General features: G+C 45.4%; 1 protein-coding gene across 1 annotated transcript; it reads left to right on the plus strand.

Annotated features, from left to right (window-relative positions):
* Window positions 1-14,957: 14,957 nt before the first annotated feature.
* On the plus strand, window positions 14,958-23,250 carry MINAR1 (membrane integral NOTCH2 associated receptor 1). Its single transcript, XM_010206568.2, has 3 exons — window positions 14,958-17,255; window positions 18,708-18,962; window positions 23,053-23,250. Exons 1-3 carry the CDS (start codon window positions 14,958-14,960, stop codon window positions 23,248-23,250), a joined length of 2,751 nt encoding a protein of 916 aa, XP_010204870.2.
* The last annotated feature ends 1,817 nt before the right edge of the window (window positions 23,251-25,067 follow it).

Genomic DNA, 25,067 nt, shown 5'->3' on the forward strand with positions numbered 1-25,067 from the left:
TATCATTGTCTACAAGAGGCTTTAAAAACCTTTTTAGCTCTTGACCTTTCCTAACACTGGGTGGTGATGAAGTTTACAGTACTGATGCTGAAAGAACATCACTCATACCATCTTCTCTGGCTCTCTGCAAAAATGTTAAATGCAATGAAGCTATTTTAAAATTTTCTCTTGCAGGGGCAAGTTCTGGCTGGGCTATGTGCAAGTGTTGAATGGTGGCAAGGGGAGAAAGACCTTTCAAAAACGTCTCAAGGGTAACTCAGATAGGGGTGAGAGTGGAGAGCAGCGTGAGCCCTTGTTTCCCTGCTATGCAGACAGGTGCAAAGCACTAGGACATCTCTGTCACTCCCAGCTTCAGCATCAGCATTACTCGTGAGGTGTAGCCTTTTGCTCCACAGAGCATGTACAGCTTGAAGCTTGTTGTCCAGAAGTTGGCATCAGGAGTTATGCTTGACTGGTTTTTGATATCTTCTTGCTCAGCTCCAGCCCAGCTGTGAGTAGATGCAGCTTGAGCATGAGACGTGCTGTGCCTTCCCCAGGATGCTGTTCCTTGGGCTTCTCTCTGTATCTCCTGGTAAGACTCTCCTGAGCCTTCCTGGATTTGATGCATGCAAGCAGGTCAGATACAACACACCTTGTGGGTCTTTCCTAGTACAGAGCAGAAGAGTGATCCCTTTAAGCATTCTGTCTTTCCCATGTGCTAAAGAAATTGTGTCAAAGCTGCCATGTAAAATGTGTTCTACATGGTCCCCATTGATAAAGCAATTATGAAAGAGCTAGGCTGCAATGTGCATATAATCCCCCAGACATCCCAGGGAAAGTATAAGGACTTAAAATAACTCATCCAGTGAGCAAACCTTGCAAACCTAATTAAATTCAATAGAGATATAGAAGGAAGAGAAATTATTTTTTCTCTACAACGTGCCCATAGTCAATGGGAGAAAAGATTGAATGTTAGAAAGGTCTCAATCTATTTGTTGTGCTTAAAGATCCTTGTACAGGATGTGTCACAAGCAGTTCACTGTTGTCTTAATATAATTTAAGTTACTGTGATCCACATGGATCATCTGTCTCTCATATGCTGTTTTTCTCAGCATAGCTTTCTGGATAATAAAGACATCTTGTTATGATGCACCTCATTGTATCATGCAATATCTCATGTGAATGGTCTGATGATCCATAACAGGGCTGTGACACAAGGGGAGGAATAAAAGAGAAAGAGAATATGTGAAGACACTTATTCTCTATGTATTACCCTGTTCTCTAACGGCAGTCTGATGGTGTCACACCACCCACTCCAACCTTACCAGGAGAAATCCCAGAGCTGCTGAGATCGATAGGCTTTTTGCTGACAATTTCAAATGAAGTGAGTGATTTAACCCCAAGCAAGCCTGAACACAAAACCTGATGTTTGCTGATGCCTGGATATTGGATTGCAAGCAACAAAGTTTGCCCAGGTTCGAGGTACAGGTGGCCTGAAGAAGCCAGCAAGAAGTGATTCATCCATGGAGATGTTCTAACCTGCTATCCCTCATTCTTGGAGCACAAAATCATACATCCCTTTGAAGGATCTTAAGTAGACAAATGTGGCTCAGAGTAAAGGATACTAAGAGCAGTGAACAACTTAGAGATTTGGGACAAAACATGTGAAAGAGATCCTTTAGTGCTTCCATAAATCACCCCACGCAGGCCTGATCTGTGGAAGGTCAGGACAAGGTCCCCTCCCAGGGAAGCTGACCTTGGCACTCACACAGCAGTTGGCTTCTCTTTTGACTCTCTGCTTTGTATAGACTCAGCCAGAAGATGCTGCTTAATCTGTGAAAGCCTTGGAGCATCTGTTTGATACGTGATCCTTATTCCCATGGTGAAGATCCAGGAAATGGATATAAACAAAAGCAGAGCCAACGAAGCCCAAGGTTAAGTGGAATCACATTCCTGCCCACCAACAGACATGAACAAAGCTGGACCTAGGTCTACTCCCACAATGAGATACCGTTTCCTGGATCAAAATTGACTGAAGATGGGAAGCTAATGGTCAGAACAAGCAAGAAAGCAACACTGAGAGAGCAAAATGCAAAAAGATGCAACTCTTGATCTGCTGGAAAAAGAGTCAGAATTAAACCTCTTCAAAACAGGGATAGTTCTTTTCCTTGGGCCCACTTGGCAGACAGGAGAACGTTTCACTCTTCCTGCATTTTCTAGACTGCAAGGCTGAAATTAGGATGAGTAGCTCCATCCTGCAGGACAGGGCCAGGGATTTCCCTGCAAGACCCACTGTGGTGAGGCTGTGAGGGATGAAAACCTGAGAAGATGTTGAGTGTGGACAGGAGCTTCAGGTGTTGGTGTTCCTCAGCTGAGTGTCCAAGGTGTTCAAAGGCCCGAGGATATTTTGCATGTTATGTTTCACATTTAAACCCAAGAGGGGGGTCAAGCATTAGACAAACTCCTGAAGGCAACAGTTTCTTCATTCCTTGATGCCTTCAGTGGAGACCGCAAGCTTTTTGGGGAAGATTTTTTTTATTCAAATGTTAACTGCTGAGCTAAACACAGTGGTTATTGAACAAAATGTTATGGGCTATGTTATCCCACAGACTGATGAGCTAACAGTCCCTGCTGGCCTTAAAATCTGGATGGATATTTTAAGGGGATTCTATAAAAAGGCCATCCCAATAAATAATTACTCAAGGCAGTAAAAGCTAAGGCATTTGTGAATTCCTTAGTGACCACAAGAAACTTGAAGACTGTTTAACGTATTGCCTAAGTGCCAGAGAGCACAATCTGACATCCATCGATATGGCTGGAAAGTCTCCTCTCATCCCAGGGTTTGGTCAGGTCATGGTTGTGGAAATGGCACGAGGGCTAAAGACAGCAGGTAGGCAGAGCTGTGCCACTCTCCATCTCAGAGCATCACTGGAGGTGAAGGATATTCCTTCAGGTTTTAACTCTCATGGGAAGGTTATTTTGGTTATTTCCCCTTAGAAAACCTTGATGGGCAAGACTTGGGGATGAGCCAGTAACCAACGGGGAGACAGATTGCACAGAAAATTCACCTGAACATGCAAGAAACCAGCATGTCCTTTGCACAGCTTGGAAATACTTTCTCCTCTCTGGAACTCGGTATGGAAGGTAACACTTTCCCAAGAGCTCACATGGAATAAATACATCTCCAGCACTGACCTGAGATCTTACATATAGCCTCTTGTTGAGCTGTGGTCAATGAAATCTTGCAAAGGAGACAGGTGGTTACCTGTCATGCTTGCTGCTGCCTTCACCTGTCAGATCAAGAGGAACCAGTGCCCAAACAATGGAGGAATGACTGAGCACAGATAAATGTGAGCTGCACTGACTCCATCTGTGCAGCCTTCCAGCACTCTGCAAGATGCTCACTCTCTCCTAGGGGCTGCAATTGAAGAGCAGAGTCTGATTAGTCTTTTTTTTTCATCTCACTCTTGACCTAAAATCAGTTAGACTTGTGGTTTTTTGCATGTTCACTCCAGAAAGGAGTGAGTTATTACCTGAGAAGTGTCTGAATCTTACTCCTTTTGCTCATGGTTAATAATGCATTGAAAACATACCCAAGCCAAAAAGCCCAAGTTAAAAGCTCATTTATAAAAACATTGGTCATGAATACAAATAATACAATTGTTCTGGGTCTTCTTTAGATGGCTAAACAAACTTAAATATAAAGTTTCTTCTCTCAGATGGATTAGACTGAGATCTCTTCAATCATAGGTGGCTTTGTACATGGTCTTAAAAGTCTGTTTTTCAAGTATTCAAACATGCAATATGAGGGGTTTGTGTCTCATAGGCATTTGTGCCAGCAAAAGCCAGTTGTTCCCACGCCCACTAGAAATTCTAGCAGAGGGAAACTCATTAAAAAATTTAGAGCAATAGTCACAAAAATATTTTCTCTTATCCATCCCACTCCACAGTTACTTTTCTCTTTGTTTGTAAATATATTGTAGGGGGAAAAAAAAGTCTCTTCTGCCTAGGACTGCTGTCAAATGTACTGCTTTGAAGAATTTGGCATATTCTCCAGTCAGCACATCTGGCATGGGTGGATTCTATTCAACAGACTGATTTTTGTTTTATTTCAAGTGATCCTGTGCCAAAACCTGTTTAGCTGAAACAAGAAGTTTGACCATTATCAGTCTGATAACCACTGCCAACTCAAAGATGCATCTTTCCAGGCACAGCCTGGGTGCATGCTGGCCACAGAAACCAACTTCAGCAATACTGATACTCTCAGTGAGATTTGAGAGGAAGTGTTGGATAAAAATAGCAATCTGCAGGCTACATATTGCTAAGTGCTACTTAATGACACTGAAAGTTTTGGTGTTTGTCTTTAACCCAGGAGAGAATTTAATGTTTCACCCAGAGGGGGACAGAGAGGGGAAGGAAGCAGCTGGGTGGTCTAGCCATTGCCCCCAAGGTTGTCTTGGACTCCCAAATCCTGGTTAAACACTTCAGGGAACACAAGCTCCTCTAAGCCTTGTCTAAGTGGAGTGTAACTACTTGTGCTCCCAGCATAGGGCTATGCTTTGGGCTTTAGATTTTCTCTTAAAAGCAAACCTAGAAAAGACTAAGGACTTGCTACTGGTAAACATAAACCACTCTGTACTATGAGCTGTATTGGTAAGGATTGTTTTCTTCTACATTTTAATCCCATTTGGCTGCTGCTAGCTGCTTAACAAATATTTGTGGTGAAGAAGTGTTAGTTATGATCAGTCCCAGTTAAAATGAAATTTGTTTTCTTTTATTTCTCAGTAAAAAAGATTCATTGAGGAATGATTTGGAGGGTCCTGAGAGCAGCTCAAGCACCAAGTTGGTTGAAGAGTATTTGGCATGTTGAGCTCCTGTTCTTCTAATGGCACAGATTTGCCCAGAGGTTGCAGTAAGGAAAGTGAAGGAAGGGCTTGCTTCGTTAAGACATTTTAGCATTTTAAAATGAGCCCAAGGGCCAGTCCCTTTGCTGTCATTGAGACAAGTGGTTTGGTTTAAGTTAATCACTCATAAAAGTCTTTGCAAGATAGTGCAGGTAACAGCTACATCATGCTATAGCCACGTGGCATGAGATAAGGCAAAGAAAGAGCCCTGAGCCCAGGCTTACTGCAGTTTATACCCTTTGTTGGATTCACTTTGCTGTAGAGGGGTTGCCACTGAAAGAACTTCTTACAAGACAGTGTGTTCAAGATATGAGTGGAAAAAACCTGACTCCTCATGAAAAGTTATCAGTGGGGAGAGAGAGTCAGAAAGTTTCAGAGAAACATCTAGCAAGTGTTGCAGTGATGGAAGTCAGATTTTCTTTCCTAGATCTTACCCTCAACCCAGGCTTCTCCCTTAGCATCCATCAGCTCAGCGTTTCCAGCCCTGTGGAATTATTCCTGTGCACAAACAAAAAGCATCCTTGCTGCTGTGAGAGAGGACAAGACAGTGGCAGCTTGTTCCTTTTGTGTAGCTGGGATTAGCATCCTCTATGAATGAAGCACATGCTCTGGTCCTGGCAAGCAAATTGGGCTGAAATACGTTTATATTAGGGCTGTGCTACATAGGGAAGAGACTGTGGTGCTTGTGAGGAGCTGGGCACTGTTTCTGCAGCATTGTGATGCCAGACAAGCTGGGAAAGGTGAGTATGCACAGCTCTGGACAGTGCTGGCTCAAGGAGAAATCTCCTACACCCAGTGGTTCACCTGCTTAATTTGGAAGGAGTTGCTAAGGGAAGATGTGAGGTCTGCGGGGAAGGTGGAGGCCATGGGGAAGCCAGACAAGGTAAATGTGCCAGCCTCTGAAGGAAATGAGATGAAAGGGAAGAGTGGAGAACAAAGCAGAGACGTCAAGGAAAGGTGGGGAGGGGAAACAAGAGATGATGGTGCTAAAATTAGACAGGGAACAGGGACAGGGAGAGCTGATGTGGTGCTCTACTCTGGGACGAAATTCCCCCTGAAGCTGCTATCAAATCTGGCTAGGGGAGGAGGGGAGAACTGGAGTGCAGATGTGAAAGCAAGGGAGGGGTGGGGAATGTCACTGCAGACCTGCAGCACCCCAAGGTGCTCAGGGGGATTTTCCCTGACCCTGAAGAGGGGCAGCCCTGCTGCCCACAGACACTGATTCATCCCCTCACATCTTGAGTTCCACTTTCAGCCTAGGACACACCACCCAGTGTCCTTTTGTAAAACCAATGTCTTGTGTTTAGGAACCTGCACAGTGTTTAACTGTTTCAAACCAATTTTTGCAGGTTATTTCTAATTATATGCTACTGGTCACAGCCCACAAAAAGCTAATGAAACCCTTGCCATCAATTAAATGTAATTTCTGTGTGCTGAGGGGAAAGCAAGGAAGGCAAAAGGCAAAGTCACCAAATTTTCCTCTGACTGCAGCCTGGCTTTGGGACATGGCTTCCCCCAGTTGCTCATGATTTGAGACATTTGGGGCTGAGAGAACAATGCTCTGCACAAAATATGCTGCATGCAATGGGGGAGCAAAGAGAGTGCGTTGAAGAGCATCCCTTCCACTGAATCCTTGAGCTGCTAAGTTGCAGCAGATTCTCACCAGGTAGTTTCACATCACAGCTACAGCTTGGGCCAGCGAGCACACACCGGGACCATGTTGATAGCTGACATTGTGGCTGCATGGTCCCTTTTCCTTACAGGTTGGGGACCTTCTGTCAATCAAGGCATTATTGATCAGACATCCTCTTTCATAATCAGGGAATGCCTTATCAATCTTGGTTTTATTTTGCTCCCTGATTTCTAACTGGACCAGCTTTTGCTGTGGGAACCAACTCTGGAACCTGGATGAAACCAAGTATGATCAGCTAGACTTGGACTAGAAGTAAGAAAAGTCTCCCACTTATTTTCTGGTGTTTGCAATTCTGAAGGGTACAGAGAACTTTTCTGCTCGTTCTGTTGACCTGGAGGCAAGCTCTATAGGAAATGGTGTAGGGCTGAAATCATCCAGCTGTGCAATTCATGAGTAAATGGCTACTTGTAGCATAAAACAATCTGACAAAAGAATAGAAAATGGGGCCTAAGGACAGTGCCTCTTTCAATGCTATGAAGCAGTGGTAAGAATAAATGTGGTTTCAACGTGTTTTGCTTCTGTTTGCAAAGATGTATGTCTTTCTTCTCCTCTTGTATTAGTTATGTGTGTTAAGTGTCCTTACAGATACGATATATACACTGAAATACACACAACATTCTTCAGAAGTCAGAGCAGGGACTTGTATATCAGTGGTTTTCAGACAAAAACTCCCTCCTGACCCCTTGTTTCTCCCAGGAAAGAAGAGAGATCCATTCCCAAGGTTGTCAGAATAAGCAAAATGCTTAGTTTTATACCAGTTTGTCCACAGTGGTCTGCTGGCTATGAGGTGTTTGTGCATCCAAGGCTTAGAATTGCTTTATCTGGGAAAGAAAAGCTGATAGTCCTCTTCCTAAACAGTACTAACGGGATGAAAATCCAAGTCTTTGACACCCAGAAACGCCTCCATTTAAAACTCTCTGCAATATTTCCTGGGTGGTGTGTCAAGCTGACCATCAACAAGGAAAGAAGCAATGTTCTGACAGAAGGTAAGCTCCTGCCTGGCCGTCTGGCAGCCAGCGTGCTGTGGTGCTGCACGTGCATGGCAGCAGACACAAGTGGGGACTCCCAAGCTGCACAGCACCTTGACCCCCTTGACCCCACCAGACCCCCAAGCCCTGCAAGGCACACGGCTCCCTCGCCTAAGAGGAGGTAGGGTACCACTGGCCTAACAGGAGGTCAGGTAGCCCTGTGGCACAAGTCCTGAGCATCAGTGCTTTTGCACCCCCAGGAGTGTGCAGGGTGAGTGCTGGGGTGCAATGTCGCTCAGTGGGAAGAGGCTCCTTTCCCACCGCGCAGCTCTTTCCCCTGCACCGCCTTTGCATCCAGCTGCCGTCACCCTCTGTCCGGATTTGGGGTGCAGGGAGAGGAATGGCGGGGCTGACAGCGTGGGTGCAGGCGGGGCCGGGGGACGCCGGGACATGCCCCCCACCCCCCGCAACTCACGCAGCTTGCGAGGCTGAGACTCGCACTAATAATAATAAGAATAAAACCCCACGCCTCCGAGGCTCGTCCCCCCGTCGCCGTCCCTGCGGGTGTCGGGCCCCGCCAGCTGCCGCAGCGCCCGGGGCCGCCCGGGCCGCCCCCCCGCAGCTGCGGGGCGGGGAGGGGGGTGCGGCGCAGGGAGGCTCGGCCTGAGCAGCCCCCTCCCTTCCTGCCTCTTCCCCTCCTCTCCCCTCCCCTCCCCTCCCCTCCCCTCCCCTCCCATGCCAACCTGCTGCCGCCTTTGTCAGTGCAGCCCGGCGCTATGGCATCCTGCTGGGGCTTCAGGCTCGGGCTCTTCTTCCTCCTCCTTCTGTCTGGGAAGCGGCTGCTGCAGCGGCAAAGGCAGCCGTGACGGCCGCGGGCCCCGGACGAGAGGCAGGCGGAGCCCCCAGGTGAGCCCCAGGTGAGGGGAGGAGGGTATGGATGGGCGAAGAGGTGGGCTGGCAGAAAGGGGCGCCGAGGACCAGCGCCCTCCGCTCCCGGCCCCAGGGATGCTCTGGGGACCGAGGCCAGGGATGCTCTGGGGACCGAGGCCAGGGATGCTCTGGGGACCGAGGGTACCGGGAACGGGGGCTTCAGCGCCGGCTCCCCCTCTCCGGGTTGGGGGCAAGTGGAGTAAGTGCGAGTAAGAGGCACCTCCCCCCGCTCCTGCCCCTGCGGTCCCTGCGGTGGTCCCACCTCTTTGTCAGGCTCCCTGGGAAAGGAAGGGGGACTCAAAAAAATCTTCAAACTCCATCTGTGACTTTGGCAGCTCCACTTCAGTCCCTCGCAGCTGGAACTGCCCGTGAGCAGCTGGAGGGGGAGCAAATGGGTGACCCCTGCCCTGGGCCCCGGGGTCTCCAAACCCCAAGCAGACGACCTGGAGGGATGGGGAGGGCCAGGAATGGGGACCAGGATCCCCAAGCCGGACCCAGCAGGAGGAGGAAGCTGGTCTGTGTAGAGTTAGGTCTGGAGTGCCAGTGGCGTTATTGTAGGTTTGCTATGCAAAAATCCAGGTTGCCCACGGATGGAAGAAATTGCTCACATTTAGCTCGATTAGACCTTTTTGTGTCTATCTTGTCAGTATTTGCAAGGGTGACTCCTTATGGGAAAAAATCGGGGGAAAATGTAGCTTGGATGTGTATGTATTGCATGTGTCTAATAATGCTTTATGAAGACAGTATTTGTGTGTGTTTGTATGGGCCAATAGTTGACAAAGAATAACCAAGAGCAGATGATGCAGTAATAATTCAAGTAATTCATTGCACAGTTTTAGAATGATTGTTTGCACTTTTCCATATCATATGGATACCTGAACCTGGATTGCATAACTGAGCAATGCAAATAATCAGTCTAATGTTATTGTACAGGAAAAATCAATGGCAAACCTTGTTCAACTTGAGCCTGGATGTGGCTGTGAGGGTACACTGCCTTTATCCACAAGTTATTCTCCATTGATTTATGTACTGGGAGCCTTTAAAAACTGATGAATTCTGAGGGGGTGGATGGACTGAAGTGTTAAGTCCTTTTACAGCAGAGCCTGCCTCTGTTAAAGAGCTGGGTTTGTAAAGCGTGGTTTCCCAATGTTTGCACGCACACGATAAGAGCCAGAAAACAGCAACTTCTTCCAGTGCTGGTCCCCACCGAGCCCTGCTGTGAACCGGGTTAAGGGTGGGATGCCAGGGAAGGTGCAAAGTGTGTGTCGTTCCTGTGCAGAACGGCAGAGAGCGGGTGCACAATCCCTGTGAGCTCCCAGGCTGCAGGCGTTCATCCCCTTCGGCTCTGGAGGAGTGAATACAAACCACAGCAGCGAGGCAGGGAGCCAGCACCCATCCCCTACCCACCCTGGGGACCGGAGCCCACCCCGCCCGCACAGCCCAGCCAAAGGTCCGGAGGAGACCGCCAGCGTCGGGCTGTTCGGAACGACTTTTCTCCTCAATGAAAGGTGGAGAGAAGCGATTTGCCATTGTAGGGGCAGGGCTCCAAAGTACGCTTTTTAGTTTTCTTTTTAATGAGCAGCAGAAGGCGGGGGGAGGAGGAGGAGGAATAAGGTGTGCGGGAACGGGCATTGTTTCCCCGCAGCCGGCTCGTGTCTCTGTGTGTGTGTGTGTGCGTGTGCGCGGGCGGTGGAAGCCAGACAGGGCTCGAGATGCCAGTTCGTTCATCAAAAATTTCTTAATGTTTTGTCAGGGAAATGGATTTGTGAGTACGGGAGACACCAAAACCTGAGTTCCATCTCGGGGCGTTGCATGCTCCATGCAAGGCGTGCGTCGCCTGCCTTGTTTTATAGTATCTGGCGCTGGGAAGACAGGCTGAAAGATTTATGAGCTCAAGTTAATAGTAAACCAGCATATTACAGGCTCTATATTAATGTTCTCCTGTGCTGAAGTAGCTGTCTCTTTCTGGGGGAATTTATGCAAGCATCTCTCTGTCTGTTGTCGCTGCAATGGTGTTATAGGGTGGCCCGTTAGTCACCGTGGGGGGAAGCAAAGCAAGGGATGCTGTTTCCCTCTTGGCTGGCAAATCGAAGGGAGAGGGGAAATGATGACTCCAGCAACCACGTCTGTGTCTTAGTTGCACCTGCTGTGGATATTGGGAAATGAGGAGAGCAAATGTCAGAGGCACAAAGAAGAGGGAAGGGAAATTAAGGGGGAAATAAGAGAGGAAGATAACATGGTCTATCTGCCAGTGGCCCCCCTACCTCAATGCTGATTTGGTAGGTGGTGAGGAAGTGTGTTCTGTCTCTTCTGTGAAGAAGGAAGCTGCATGAAAGAGTATGTAGGTTTCCCTGGTCTGGAGGACTACAGAGGAAAGATCTTACAGAGGCTTGGTTCCTAAAAATACTAGACACCAGAACAGTATATTCCCTTTGTGCAGCAGAAAGCACCACTAGGGATGGAAGCTGCAATCATAATATTCTTGGTCTTCTCCAGAGGATGAGACAGTGTGTTAATGGTAAGATGAGAGCTCAGTTCATTGCTCTTGGTGCAGGGCAAGAAGGCATTGATTTGTGGTAAGCCTGGAGCTCATCTGTGTGCAAGGAGAGTCAGACCCCATCGACTAGCTGTGCAATATGATGCTGTACGAGTCCATGCTGGGACACAACTGTGCTATTAGAGCAGTGAACATCAAATCTTAGGAAGCTGAGTCAAAACGACCCTCCCAGCACTAATGTAATGAAATCATTAAAGATGCAATGTTAAGTGTCTCCTTTGGGTCAGAGATTGTCTTGCTGAAGATGAATAAGCAAGATCCTGTCTCTGTGTTGGGTTAGCTCTGCGTTCTCTGGAGGCCAAAGTCAGTTTGGGGGTGGTTTGGAGGGTTCATGTGGCTGCTGGTAGTGAGGGTAAGGCATGAGGACACTGATGGAATTGAGGCCATCCTCATGCTGCTGCTCTTGCTGTGGGTGCTTTCATTCGCTTTGCTGCTTTTGACTGATTCATGACCCTGTCCGTTCTTTGAAAGGTCTTCCTGTGCTTATTTCAGAGCTTTGCATTTATGTGCCATGTCCAGGTCTATTCTGGTCCTGCTTTGAGAGATAATGAATGAACGTGGACATAACAGCTGAGACGGTGCTCAGCCAAGTGCTTGGCACCTGGGCTGTGGCAGCTCCGGGGGTGACTTGCCAAGAGGCATCTGTCTCTGTCTCAGGCTGTTAGGAAGCTTGACAAGGGACAGAGGAACTTAATGTGCCACTAAAATCCTTGGCACTGGATTTTTACCTCCCTGACCCAGGAAACAAGATTTCAAGGCCCTTATATATTATCCTTATGGAATAATGCATCCTGTTCTTCACAGCCTGAATCCCTCTGGCATAAGGGAGCACCTAGTTCCACCTTTCACACCTAAAGTGCACTGACACCAAAGCTGCTTGTGAATAGCCAAGGGGTGAAGAGAAAATTATTCCAACTCCTTACTTTTCCTCAAGGCCTCCATCTGATTCTGCAACCTGCCTTTTCAATTCCCACCTCCCATAGCTGAGCCTCAGTTGAGTGAATTGGCCGCTCCCACCTCAGCAGGCTCAGCTGTCTCCTGGTCATCCTTATCTTAAAGTTTCTGTCACCTCCCCATCTTCTTACCGATTTGCAGCTGACCACCACCTCCCAGGCTTGGATCTGGGAGCACAGGGACTCAGATAGAGCTAAACCAGAACTCATCTGCTTGGAATTCGTGCTTCAGTGCTACTGCCTTACTGCTTGGGTATGGATCGGAGTCCTCAAACCAAGACTCCTTGTCAGTACTAAATAAAAATGATGTGAGACTGTGGGTATGCAGGGCTGCCACTGAACTTGTCAGTGCTCAGCACCTTTGAAAATCAGGCTGCACCTAAGTTGTGCTAGATTCATAGGGCTTAGAAGCCTGAACTGAAGTTAAAACCTCAGATGTGAGAGGCATGCTAAGAATTACCTGGTACAAACCAACATGATTCCAGAAACTGTGCCTAGGATATCCTCACTGGGATAAGTAGAGACAGAAAGGCAGGGAACAAAATGAGTTAACTGTTTTATGAAGTATATTGTTGTAAACTGGCTACTTGTGTATTTTAGCAGTAGTATGAGTGGGGAGAGAGCAGGATGCCGACCGGCCAGTGCAGGCAGCGAAGGGTGTGTATCAGGCTGTGAAAATGCATGTCCAGGTGAGGATTTTGCAAGAAACCGTGAAGTTAAAAATGGCAGGAGATAGTTACTTTTGCTAGTATTCAGCCCAGAGGTGACAAAAAGAGAGATTTCCGCTCTTGCCCCAGATGACAGGTTTATAACACGCAGAGCTGACCTGCAATGCCAGTCCCCTGGCAGCTGGGAAAATCTCCGAGCCCCACTTGTGAAGGTAACTCTGGGAGTGCATAGTGGCTTTGGTGGCAGGTGGGACAGTTTAGACCCACCTTGGGAGCTCCATTGTCTAATGGTGACGTATCAGAGAAAAACAAAGGCAAGCTTGTTAAAAAAGGCTGTGCCTCCAGGCACACCTTGATAAGGAGAAGGTTCCTACTATGGCTTTTAGCATTACTTTTTGGAGCCGAGCACTGAGCACTATACCATTTTTGCTCTTCTCTCAGCTGGCAGAAGCGTTGTGCTGCTCTGCATAATCCAGGAGCTTTAAAAGCAAACACACATGCAGCAGAGGTGTGGAAAAATCCCTGTAGCCATTGGCTTCTGAGAGTAGTGTTTACAGTCACAGCAATACGCTCACGTTGCTGCTGCTCAACTTGTGATCATACGCAGTAGAAAGATGCTGCTTAAATAAACAGCACAGTCTGTGTGGAGGCTTGTTTTGTATTCTTATGGGCAGCCAGGTGGTTTTGGTTTTTTTTCCCTCTGGAAGATGCCTTCATTTGCTGTGAAAGCTGATGTACACTGGCTTCTGACACTGATAGTGATCGCCAGTGTGTAATGTCAGAGCAAGATGAAAGGCTACAAGAGAAGGAATAGGAGCCCTGTATTCCCAGAGTGGTGCCCAGGAGTCCTGAGCTTCTTGGCTGGGAGGTGACTTTTAAAATGAGTAATAAGAAACCTTGCACGCCTGACTTCTGTGATTTGGGTGGGTATTCTGCACTTGATGCAGATGGAGAGACTAGTTCCAGGGGTCATCTGAGGGCGAGAGAGAATAGAGGAAGATACCACACCTTTTGGGGGAAAGGAAAATATTTTTGTCATTCCTATCAGTGAGAATAACAAAATGACCAAACACAGCAACTAGCAAACTGCATCATCCTGTGCTCCGTCTCTGCTAGTAGCCCAGACAGTGACAAGGATATCCACAGCAGGCAGATGAAAAAGAACCTGGACCCCATCAGCATTCTTTCCTAAGCCCTAATAGCTAGAGGTTGGTTTCATCTATGAGAACACAGGGGCTTAAATCCTTCCCAGGATTGTTTTCTAGCATTAGTTGTGCTTGTTTGAGCTATTCTTGTTGTTCACACAAATGTGCAGCCTTTGCTCTCCACCTCTGCCCCATCATTTTGGGCTAGTGAATAGAGCTTCACTCTCTGGGTTTGTCTGTGAGCACATCTCTGTGGAGGATGTTCTCTGTCCTTGATATTTCTCGGTCTTCAAATCCTCCCTGATTGGCAGCCAGCCCTCTAGCATCTGCTGGATTGATGTCAAGATTCAGTGGGTTGGGTTTTTTTTCCTTAACTCTTTCTGCTCTTTTCTAGATTTTGCGTTTTACAGCTGAAATGGGACTCACACAATTTTATTTTTGCATGGCACCAGCAGCTTTTTTCATTCCTGAATCATAAACTTAGGAAAAGGTATTTTTGGAAGAAGTGTCATGGTATCCAGAGGAGGTAATTCAGAGCAGAAGAGAAAAGAATGTTTTAAAATAAGCAAGATGGTAATTATGTGCTCAGATAACTTCTGAAAACACGTCAGAAGTTTAGTGTCGGAAAATGTTCCTGAGAGCAACTTGCAGACAGACAAGAAAACAGCTGGGGTTGTCATGGTGTGGTAGAGCATTTCTGGTTAGGCTGGGGCTAGAATTATTGCCAAACAATTTGATATGTCTGCACTTTCAGCCTCTCACAAGTTGGTAAGAATTTCTCTGAAAGCCCAGTAGCAAGCAGGCTGGGATTGTGGATCTGCCACTAGTTCAGCCTCTCCAAAACTTCTGCTTTTTATTCACTTGCTCCCTTTCGTAGATACCAAAACATAAGCGAGTCTTCTTGGATGAAATCCAGATTCCATTTAAGTATTGATTTCGTTGATGCTAGGATTACAGCCTGGAGTTTGGAAACATGAGGATGGGTTTTAGAAGCCAGCCCTCAACTGCATGTCTAGGGAGTCAGGTCCCATCTGTGTCTGAATTACAAGATCCTGAATATTATCTGTGGGTGACTTACAACATGTTTTGTTTGCTGTTGTGTGTTGCTGTAGAAGTGGAACACAGTTTCCAGGCTAAACGACAAAATACACGCTTGAGCCATGGAGTCCAACCAGGAATCGTCACTCTTCCTGGTGAAGATCTTGGAGGAGCTGGACACGAAGCAAAACACAGTTTCTTACCAGGACCTCTGCAAGTCCTTATGTGCGAGGTTTGATTTATCTCAGTTGGCCAAGCTCAGAAGCGTGCTGTTTTACACCGCTTGCCTAGATCCTAATTTCCCAGCGACTTTGTTCAAAGACAAAATGAGATGCACTGTAAACAATCAGCAATCAAAGAAAATCATGGTTGCAGCAGATATAGTAACAATATTCAACCTCATACAAATGAATGGGGGAGTGGCCAAGGAGAAGCTTCCAGTTGCAAGGCAAAAAGTGAAGAAGAAAGAGTCTTTCGAGTCCTGTAGATCTGACATGGAAATCTGCAATATGGCAGACTGCGTGCCCAACTGTGAGCTGAACGACCAGGAGTTTAGCCGGGGCTTTCCAGTCAGAAGGTCTTCAAAATGCAGAAAGATGGACTGCAAAGACTGTCAACAGTTTGTCCCCTCCTCAGAACCCAACTTTTTACTTGGCGTTAACAAGGAGATGAAGGGCCGGGCTGCTTCTTTGGACAGACTGCAGGCGCTGGCGTCCTACTCCATTGCCACATCTCCACCATGTGAGATGCAGAGTACGTACTTCCCCATGAACATTGAAAATGAATCTATTTCAGACCAGGACTCCTTGCCTATAACTGCAGGCATAAAAGAAACTTTCATTTCAAACGACGAGCCGTTTGTGATGCAGTCGTGTGTCCAGAAAAGAAATATATTCAAAGAAGATTTTCATAATCTGATTACAATATCTCCCAACTTAATACCATCCAACAAAAAGCCAGAAGATGGACACAGAGAGCCTCAGAACAGGAAAGAGAGCTCTAAGCAGGCTTTCTTCAACCACAGCTTTGAAATGCCATACAGCAGCCAGTACTTGAATCCAGTTTATTCTCCTATACCAGATAAAAGGCGAGTGAAGCATGAAAGTTTAGACGATCTTCAAGCATCAACGTATTTTGGCCCAACTACTATTCTTGGGCCCCAGGACACAAAAAAGTGGACTGGAAAGCCAACCAAGCAAACTGCGTGGCCAGCTAAAAGCTGGAGTTTAAATACTGAGGAGGTACCTGACTTTGAACGATCCTTTTTTAATAGGAAGCCGTCTGAAGAGAAGCCACGGTACCAGAGTTCGAACAACCCATCTCCAAACTTTCCTTCAGCTGACAGGCACCAGTCCTACCTAAACGTGAAGGATCAGCAAACAATTATACAGGCAAACTGTGCTGTGAAACCAAATGGGCATAAACCCAAGGAAATTCCTTCCATTCTAGACGTGGAGAAACACGAGCCGGTCAAAAAATTTAAGGATAAAAGCATTAATTGTACTTCTGTTCAGATCTTAAGCATTGACAGGACCACGAGTGTAGGGACACAGACAGAGCAGCAAGTTCTGGACCACAAGAAGTGCAAGGATTTGTGTGCAGCAGGCCAAGGCAAGTATGGAGAGCGGCACTCTCTCAAGCAGTCGGATGATGACTCTGAAATTGTGAGCGATGACATCAGTGACATTTTCAGGTTTTTGGATGACATGAGTATCAGCGGGTCCACGGGAGTGATGCAGTCTTCGTGCTACAACAGCACCGGTTCCTTGTCTCAGGTGCATAAATCAGACTGTGAGAGCTCGCCTGAGCACAATTTGACTAAAATCTCCAACGGGAGTGCCTGTAACAAATTGGATAAAGTGGTCCGGGCAGATATAAGTAACACAGATGATGAACTAAAAACAAGCGTCTGCAAATTAGTTTTGAGGATTGGTGAAATAGAGAAGAAACTGGAATCTCTCTCAGGCGTCCGAGAAGAAATCTCCCAAGTCCTGGGAAAATTAAGCAAGTTGGATCAAAAAATTCAGCAGCCAGAGAAGGTCAGCGTGCAAATTGATCTCAATTCTTTGACGAGCGAGGCTGCGTCAGATGAGAGCAACTCCCCGCAGATATTTCAGTGCCACAATACTCCTCACGGAGGCAAACTGGAGAATAATCCGGAATGGTGCTGCTCAGATGCCAGTGGAAGTAACAGTGAGAGTCTTCGTGTAAAAGCTTTAAAAAAAAGCTTGTTTACTAGGAGGTCATCGAGATCATTAACGGAGGAAAACAGTGCAACCGAATCCAAAATAGCCAGTATTTCAAACTCTCCCCGAGACTGGAGGGCTATTACTTACACCAACCAAGTTGGCATTACAGAAGGGGAGATGAAAGAGAGAGATGGAGGAGAAAATAAAGACTGGCACAGGAAATCTAAAGAGGTAATTTCAACTTTAATTCGCATAATAAGCACTTAAAAATAACCCAGTTATGAATGTCTTCCACAGTCATCGCAAGCCTCAGGGTATGGCAAGCCTTTGCCCTGATGTATTATGCCTGTCTTTATTGTTATCATGACTGAGTGATTTTGTACCAATATGCAGCTGCAATATGGTCAAGTTGTTCCTTAAAAGCTTTACTCGTTTGAAAAGGGAGGAAGGATAATGTGAGTGACGTCTTTGGAAGGTGATGGCATTCATCATCAGTGGTGATATAAGGAGGGAGGGTAATTAACTTGGTGAAAAGGGTGTGGGGAAAATGGAAGTTCTCTAGTGGTTGTTTTAGAAGGGATATTTTGAAATTGCATTGTGATGGCTGTTATCTGAGAAGTATGTGCATCGTTAAGTGCCAGCAAAATAGATTCATGGATTCCAATCCCTCAAGAAAAGAATCCTTGTACATGTGCTGTGAGACTAACTCAGTCATGTTCTCTATATCTGACTTTCACGGTCATTTAAATGAGTCTTAAGCCTCCCGTTATGGAAATGCACTGTAGCTGTGGTCTTGTTTTGGTTGGTCAGAGGAGCTCTGCCCAATCATCCCAACAGCTGCCTGCTGCCATTTTCACAGTATGGCTGTCGTGGCCGTCCTCACGTTGGGCTCTGATTGCTGCTCAGTTGAAACTGTGCCTGGTGGGGGCAGTTGTTTCTGTTTCATGGACAGAGGAGAGAGTCCTTCAATTCTCTTGTCAATCAGGGCCACATGATGGGCATGCTGTGCCTCTTTATGTTGGGGAATGAAAGCGGAGAAGGATTGAGAAAGGAGAGGAAGAGGTTTGAAGTGCAGTTGAGTGAACAAGAAACCATAAACCATGGGTTATTAGTAGGTTGCAGAACAGGAAGAAAGTTACCCTTAGTAAGGCCAAACCTTACCTTTTCTGTACAATGATCTGCCCAGGACGCAGTGCTGACTTTAAAACTCCTTCGCTCCTGCAGTAGATTGTGTCTGACACTGGTCCCATCATTGGTGCAGTGTAAAGGGGATGCTACCTGGAGGCTTCCCTCAAGACTTCTTCATGTTAAGATTTGATCTGGAAACAAAAATCTAGAAACCTCCAAGGATGTCTTAGCTTTTCCAGACCAGGTAGGCTTTTGTGGATGCCAGGGCCATTTTCAGTACAGTTTTATAATCTGTAAACAGTACAAAACCTACATTTCCTCCTCTGCATCAGCTTTATGCTCACGTTATGGTGAACATGGAGTTGTGTCTATAAATTACTTCTTCGGTCTGGTAGTGAGAAAAAGGTGGGTGAATGGATTAAGGTAATCCAAAACCTTTGTCCTAGCTGGGTACTTTTATTATATTGTGATTCTGAAAGAAATATCTCTGTCCTTTGTATTTAACCCCCTCATAGTCCTGTTTCTTCTCTCAAATTCTTTTGAACCCTATTGCAGGCAGACAGGCAATATGAAATCCCACAGCCACATAGACTCTCTAAACAGCCAAAAGATGCTTTCTTGATTGAACAAGTCTTTAGTCCTCATCCTTACCCTGCCTCACTCAAGTCACACATGAAAAGCAACCCGCTCTACACAGACATGAGGTTGACAGAGCTGGCTGAAGTGAAACGTGCCCAGCCATCATGGACCATAGAGGAATACACAAGGAACTCGGGGGATAAAGGCAAGATTGCAGCATTGGATCTACAAGTGAGTCCCATATGTTTAATCTGAATGGCTTGATTGCAAATGGATGTTGCCAGAATATGTATTTAAGAGGGGATTTGGATAGCTCGGGAAGGAGCTATTTGATGTTGAGCCACTAATCTTGCTGATCCCTGTCCTCTCCGGCCAGGGAAAAAGAAGAATGTGGATGTTTAATTGCTGATTGGTGATCCTTGACAGGTGGGTGCTACCAGCTTATTCTGCAATGGAGAGATGTCTAAGCCATTGTGATCTTAGTAGCTCTAAAGAAGGGCTGAGAGGTAAAAGGGTGCAGAGATGAACCAGTCCCTAACTGCAGCAAGGCAGAGTGATGTAGGAGCTGGCATTGCTTTCACTTCCATCCTTGTTCTGTCTGAATTATTCACAGCAAACTTAAGTGTTGGGGCTTTTTCCATTTTGCTAGGATCATGAGACCTAAAATACTTGTAGAAGATTTTCAATAGCATGACTGTTTTTGAAACACATCACTGTAGCAGCTTTGAAGTGGCTGCTGGAAACCATGAGAAGAGCATATCAGCTAATGGTATGTTTTGTTTCTGTTCTAGTTCATCTTGGAAGTGTGCAGGCTCTTCTGTAGCAAGTAGAACAGAGAAAGTTAATTCTTCCCAAACTCTGGTGTATTTGAAACAATCCTGATATAGAATGGACTGCCCAGACCCAGGACTGAGTGTCATTGTTGGTTACCCTGTCTAGCCTGGTAAACACAAGGTATCTTCTAGGGAGGAAAATATCCAAGGACAGGTTTAAAGAAGGAGCAAGAAGAATGCCACACAAAAAGTGTAAAGACCAAAAAAAATCATAATTGGTCACGAAACACAAAATGCATCACAGAATGAAATCTACACTGCTGCACAGATCACTGTGTATTGTTAATATGCATTTACACAGCAGCACGCAGAGACAGACAGGGGAACAGTGCGGACCTCAGGCGTTTTGGGCTCCTTGCATGTGTGTGCATGCTGCACAACAGAGCAAACTGCTTCAGTCACAGGTTTGGAAGCAGCTGGAGTACACTGATGTACAGCTCAGGGCTTGTTAACGCTGCTCTAACACTGCTCTGTGATCAGCACTCTGAGTGATGCAGCCATACTCCAGCAGGGAATCTGCTTGTCTCCAAAGCTTGTCTGGCAGGGAAGGTGGTGTGCAAGAGCCTGAGACTTGTGGCTCCACATCAGCTCTTGATGGCTCAATGCTGAGTTTCCTAACACAGCTACAAACTTGTTGACCTAAGCCACAGTAGAGCATTGGAAGGCTTTGAGAAAGACTAAGATAGCCCAAGAAAAGCTGCCGTGCCTCAGGACCCCAGGTTAACTGTTTTGGAATTAAAGCTATCACCCACACCATGCTGTAATACAACTCCTGTGAGCATTTGTGCAGGAATTTGTGCTTGGCTCCTGCAAACCGTCCTGTCTTCACCAGCTCCTGCTCCTTGCTGTGGCTAAAGCGCACTTGGAGAGAAACCAGGGGAGCACAGGGACAAAGCTGCATCTTGCCTCAGCTGCCTGTTGCTTTTTGGGACTTAAAAAGCATTTGAAGGCTTACTAAATTCCTAATCCTGGCATTCTAGACTATGCTAGAGTAGGGATAGGCTGAAAGAAATTCCTCTGCAGCAGGCAGTTGCAAAGCAGCCCTTACCTGCTGCGAGGAGGCAACAAGGGAGGTGATATTTGGAAGCAAGGTTCCCCTGGGAGAAGTGTTCTTCATCTGCTTCTCATAGGGCTGTTTTGTTCCCTGTAAGCAGCTCTCCATGACTGTGAGCAAACCAGAGAAATCAGCTTATTGCCATCATTTATCTTTAGGATAAAGGTGATAAAACTTTACTGGTTTGATTCTCTCCCTCCAAAAGGACTGTCAGAATTGCATCTACTCTGCAAAGCCCATGTCTAGACTTTATAATAGAGCTTACTGACAAACTTAAAAAATAGACACAGACTGATGAGTGGGAGTTTTTTTTCCCAGTGATTAAGTTTATTAGAACTGAAAGTAAATACATTATGCTTTAATGAACATTCCTACGTCTGGCAATGAAATGGGAAAGGAAGCTGATTAACAGTAATGGGCCTTTTTAATAATGCATCTTCCTTCTGAAGTAGCTAGAAGGTCAATACCAAGGCAGAAAGGTCCAAAACTGTTCCTTGAAGCATAGCATGGCTATCTTTGGGAGTTTTCTGCCTTTGTTTATCTAAAATTTCTCCTGGTATTTGACAAGTCTGCTGGGTTTTCCTTTGAAGCAGAAATTGCAAAGCTAGTCAGGCCAAAGTTTGTCCCAGGTGTGGGTCTGTGTGAGATCTTACCGCTTTGCTCTCCGTATGATGATCCACTGGGACAAAACACTGTCAGGCCATTTTCTGATGGCTTTAGAAATGAGGTTGCTGGGTTTTTTCAGAAGGCTGGAAGAGGTCATTCAGAGCCCAAGTGGTACAATCTCAGACTGGGCTGATGCTGTCTGTTTCAGCATACTAGTGCTTTCACAGAGATCTCCATTAAATGACCTTAAAACTGTTGCTCAGTTTTAATGGCTTATTTCTGGGGTAGCTATAAAATCACTTCTTGTGGTACTTCTTTACATAAAGCAAACACTGCTTTCAGGCAAAGCAAGATTTCATCCAGTAGCTCATGGCCACAAAATCTGAATTAGCCAATTAAAAGCTTACCCCAATCCCTCTCAAGTCATCTGGAGTTTCTTTGTGTGGAGTCCGACGGGCTTTAGATCAAGCCTGTTATGAGCACAGAAAAGGTGTGTGTTAGGGTATTCTGAAACATTTTTATGTGGAATCTTTTTCATATGTTTAAAGAAATGGAGTTTTGGAGCCCCAGACACAGGAGATAGCTTCAAGAAAAGGCTGTCATTTTTCAAAGTATCCTTTCTGCTTTATTCCTTTCTACTGGCAAGTGCAATATAATGCCCAGTATTTGGGTTTCCTCCATTTTTCCTAATAAAAAGAATGAAGGAAAAAAAAACAGGCAAGGTGGAAATGAAGAGCTTGAAGAGCTCAAATTCTAAGGATGAAAAATCTAAAAGATTAAAAAAACCCCCAAACCCACAATGTTTGAATGGAGACACTGATAAACTTTAATTTTCTGACCAATTCAGATTTTCCTCACTTTTTTCATTGGGTACCCGTGTGGAATGAGAAGGCAAAGCCTTTAATTTCTTAAATGTACTCTTAAAATCACCACCAACCCAGAGGGACTTGGACTTTGGCAATGAGCAAAGTATTGCTTCCTGGGGAAATACTGAGTTTTCCATTAGGGTTAAACAAACTCATCTGTGGACACCATCCAGAGTAACGTGTGGTACCAAACTGTAATCCAGATACCCAGTTCGCCTTCTCCTCCTACCCCTAAAGCAAGGACAGCATCACACATCCAAGTGATTTTTGGAGGATAGGAGCTGGAAATAGAGCTCAAAGGTGAAGATTGCTCTGTCCTGGATGATTTCTGCGACCTACTTGCAACTGCTCTGTGTGGGATCTGCCAGTGGTTGTGTATTCCTACTGGGATGGGAGTATATGGAATGATGGACCAGTGTCTCCTGCCATTGCCATTCTGGAGGGAGGCTGCAAATTGCCTGGTGCTAGTTGGAGCTGGGCAATTGTGGCCTGCAAGCCAGTTATGGCAGCAAATTTAGGGTTAGCTGTATAAAATGTAGTGTATGAGGAATATATGTTAAGAGCCCTTCTCATCAGCTGGGCTTTAGTAATATAAAAAGCAGTAACAGACTGGTAGTTGCTGACATCTCTGCTTTCTAGCAGATTAAAGAGATTTTGTTCAAATGCCATGCAAGATGACGAAGTTTCCAACAAATCAGAGCTATGTGAGGGATTTTGCAACATAATTATACTGTTGCAGGGTTGTTGGGTTTTTTTTTTGCAGTATTTTGTTGCAACTTTCATCAGTTCATCAGGAACTGGGATCAGGAGTCGAAGGGATGTGAGAAGTGGCAATAACCCACTTTATCTTGACAGCAGGCCCAGATGCCATTGGGAGGCCTTCAGACACATCTGCTTTATTTATTTATTTTCTCATTGACACATCCCAGACAATTAACAACTTTTTCCTTTTCATTTTTTAGACTCAAGAATCTTTAAACCCAAACAACTTAGAATACTGGATGGAAGATATTTATACTCCTGGATACGATTCCTTATTAAAACGCAAAGAAGCTGAGTTCAGAAGAGCAAAGGTTTGCAAGATAGCTGCCTTGATAACAGCAGCAGCTTGTACAGTTATTCTGGTCATTGTAGTTCCCATTTGTACAATGAAATCCTGAACCTGTGAACAACCCCTGTGACTCCTGGCCACGTGTATCTCAGCTCACGCTGTGTTTCAAACGTCTGATGGCGAAACTGTAAGGAATTAGCTAAGGAAGAATGTTCTGAGGATATTCCTGATGGAGAATGCTGTAAATGTAGGCAATCCATAAAACAACTAGAGAAACATTTTTGATTTGAAGTGTTATTTTAAATACCCGACTGTGAGGTGATGGGAACTCAGTTCCATTTTTAAGTGATTTTAAAAGTGCAATATCTTTCTTCTTTCCTAAAGAAACAATATGATGTTTTACAGAATCAGAGACTGATGAGAATCCAGGCAAAAGAGGAAGGTTGCCTGAGCTATGTTGCATTTATTTAATGGAGGTATGGGTACCTGGAGGTAGCACTGTATAGAAGGGAATGTTCTACGTGCATTACATCGGGGAGCTGGGAAAGTCTTAAAGCTCTCTACAATGTAGAAAACTCTGAATGTATTGTGTTTATTTTATAGTATTTATGTATTTCATGATCATTTGATTGAAAGCAGACTGTGTAGCTATGAACAGAGTTCATTCTTATGTGCAGACTAAAAAGGGCTCTTTGTATTTGGTCTTGCCCGAAGACCCACTCTATCATCACTGAGTACTTATCTAAGTGCAATGTGCTGCAGACCAAAAAGATTATGTTTTAAAGCAATCACAAGAGATTTTAGTTGCTTCTGTTGAATAACATTTGCATAGAGCTGGCAAACTTGCCTTGCCAAAAGGGTATTCTTTACCTCTGCAGACAGTGAAATTGTCTCAGTTTCACTCCTGCCAGCAAGCAAAAGCTGGCAAATCAAAGCAACGCTCTGTTAAAGTTCTTGGAAATGTAATCTGAACGGTATAATTTTTTTCACAAAGTCTTCGTGCCTTTTTTTAGACTGTAGATTAAATAGAGCTGTTTAATTTTGCTATTTTAAGCCCATAACATAAATCACAGCATAATGGGTACTAATGGAGGTTCTTTTCCCGCAAGCCTTCTATACAGTTCAGAGTGCTCCTCAAACAGCAGGGCTGGTGGTTACTGAGCACTTATATTAAGGGCACAGATTTTTAGCAGTAGCAGGAATTTGCTGTTAATGCAATGCTTTCAGCATGGGGAGATCTTTTGCTTCCCTCTTGTTAATGTACTTAAGAATTATGGTTGACTCTACTGGACAGCAAGCAGTCTGTATCCCATGGGAAGTGTCCATTTGATGCTTTATCCCAAATGCAAATAGCAAGTTCAAAGGAATTCTCAAGCTATGACAGAAATTACCTCTCAAGGTTAGTGAAAGCAAACACCCAGACAGTATTACTCTTCTGTCAAGTATAAAAGAAAAGAAAATAATTCAGGAAGTAATGTGATTTTGCTGGTCCTCTAAGGGAAAGGAGATTCTTTTAGTGAATGCTCTTTATGTAGGGTAATTCGGTTTCTTCAGGAGAAGCCTCCCTGCACAATGACATGGCAGCTGGGAAAGGCTCAGATGCTTGTTCCTCCGGCTCTCTGGGATGTGCTGCACTTGCTGTTTGTTTCTGGCTGGTTTAAAAAAAGCAGTGAGGAGAGGGTATGTGGGAGGCAAAGGCTTTGTTGTGACTTTAGATGAGTGTCACTTCTTCCCTGCAGCTGGAGAGCTGTTTATGTGCTGCTCATGTGCTGTGTGTTATTTAGTGATACGTGATTCCTGGGATGGTTGATCTATCAGAAAAACGAGTGTAAGCACAGGGTTGGGTGTCCCATCAGCAAATGCAGAACAATGAAAAGCCCCTAGGCCAAAATTTGCACCTGCCTGGCCCTAATCCTGACCCAAGTT

This window comes from Colius striatus, chromosome 7 (genome assembly GCF_028858725.1).
Source record: "Colius striatus isolate bColStr4 chromosome 7, bColStr4.1.hap1, whole genome shotgun sequence".
Taxonomy (NCBI): Eukaryota; Metazoa; Chordata; class Aves; order Coliiformes; family Coliidae; genus Colius; species Colius striatus.

Excerpts from the sequence above, each read along its gene's own strand:
- MINAR1 (XM_010206568.2), top strand. The coding sequence starts at position 14,958 with ATGGAGTCCAACCAGGAATCGTCACTCTTCCTGGTGAAGATCTTGGAG. Across the intron at positions 17,256-18,707 it reads GGCACAGGAAATCTAAAGAG|GCAGACAGGCAATATGAAAT; the intron begins GTAATTTCAACT and ends ACCCTATTGCAG. Across the intron at positions 18,963-23,052 it reads TTGCAGCATTGGATCTACAA|ACTCAAGAATCTTTAAACCC; the intron begins GTGAGTCCCATA and ends TTCATTTTTTAG.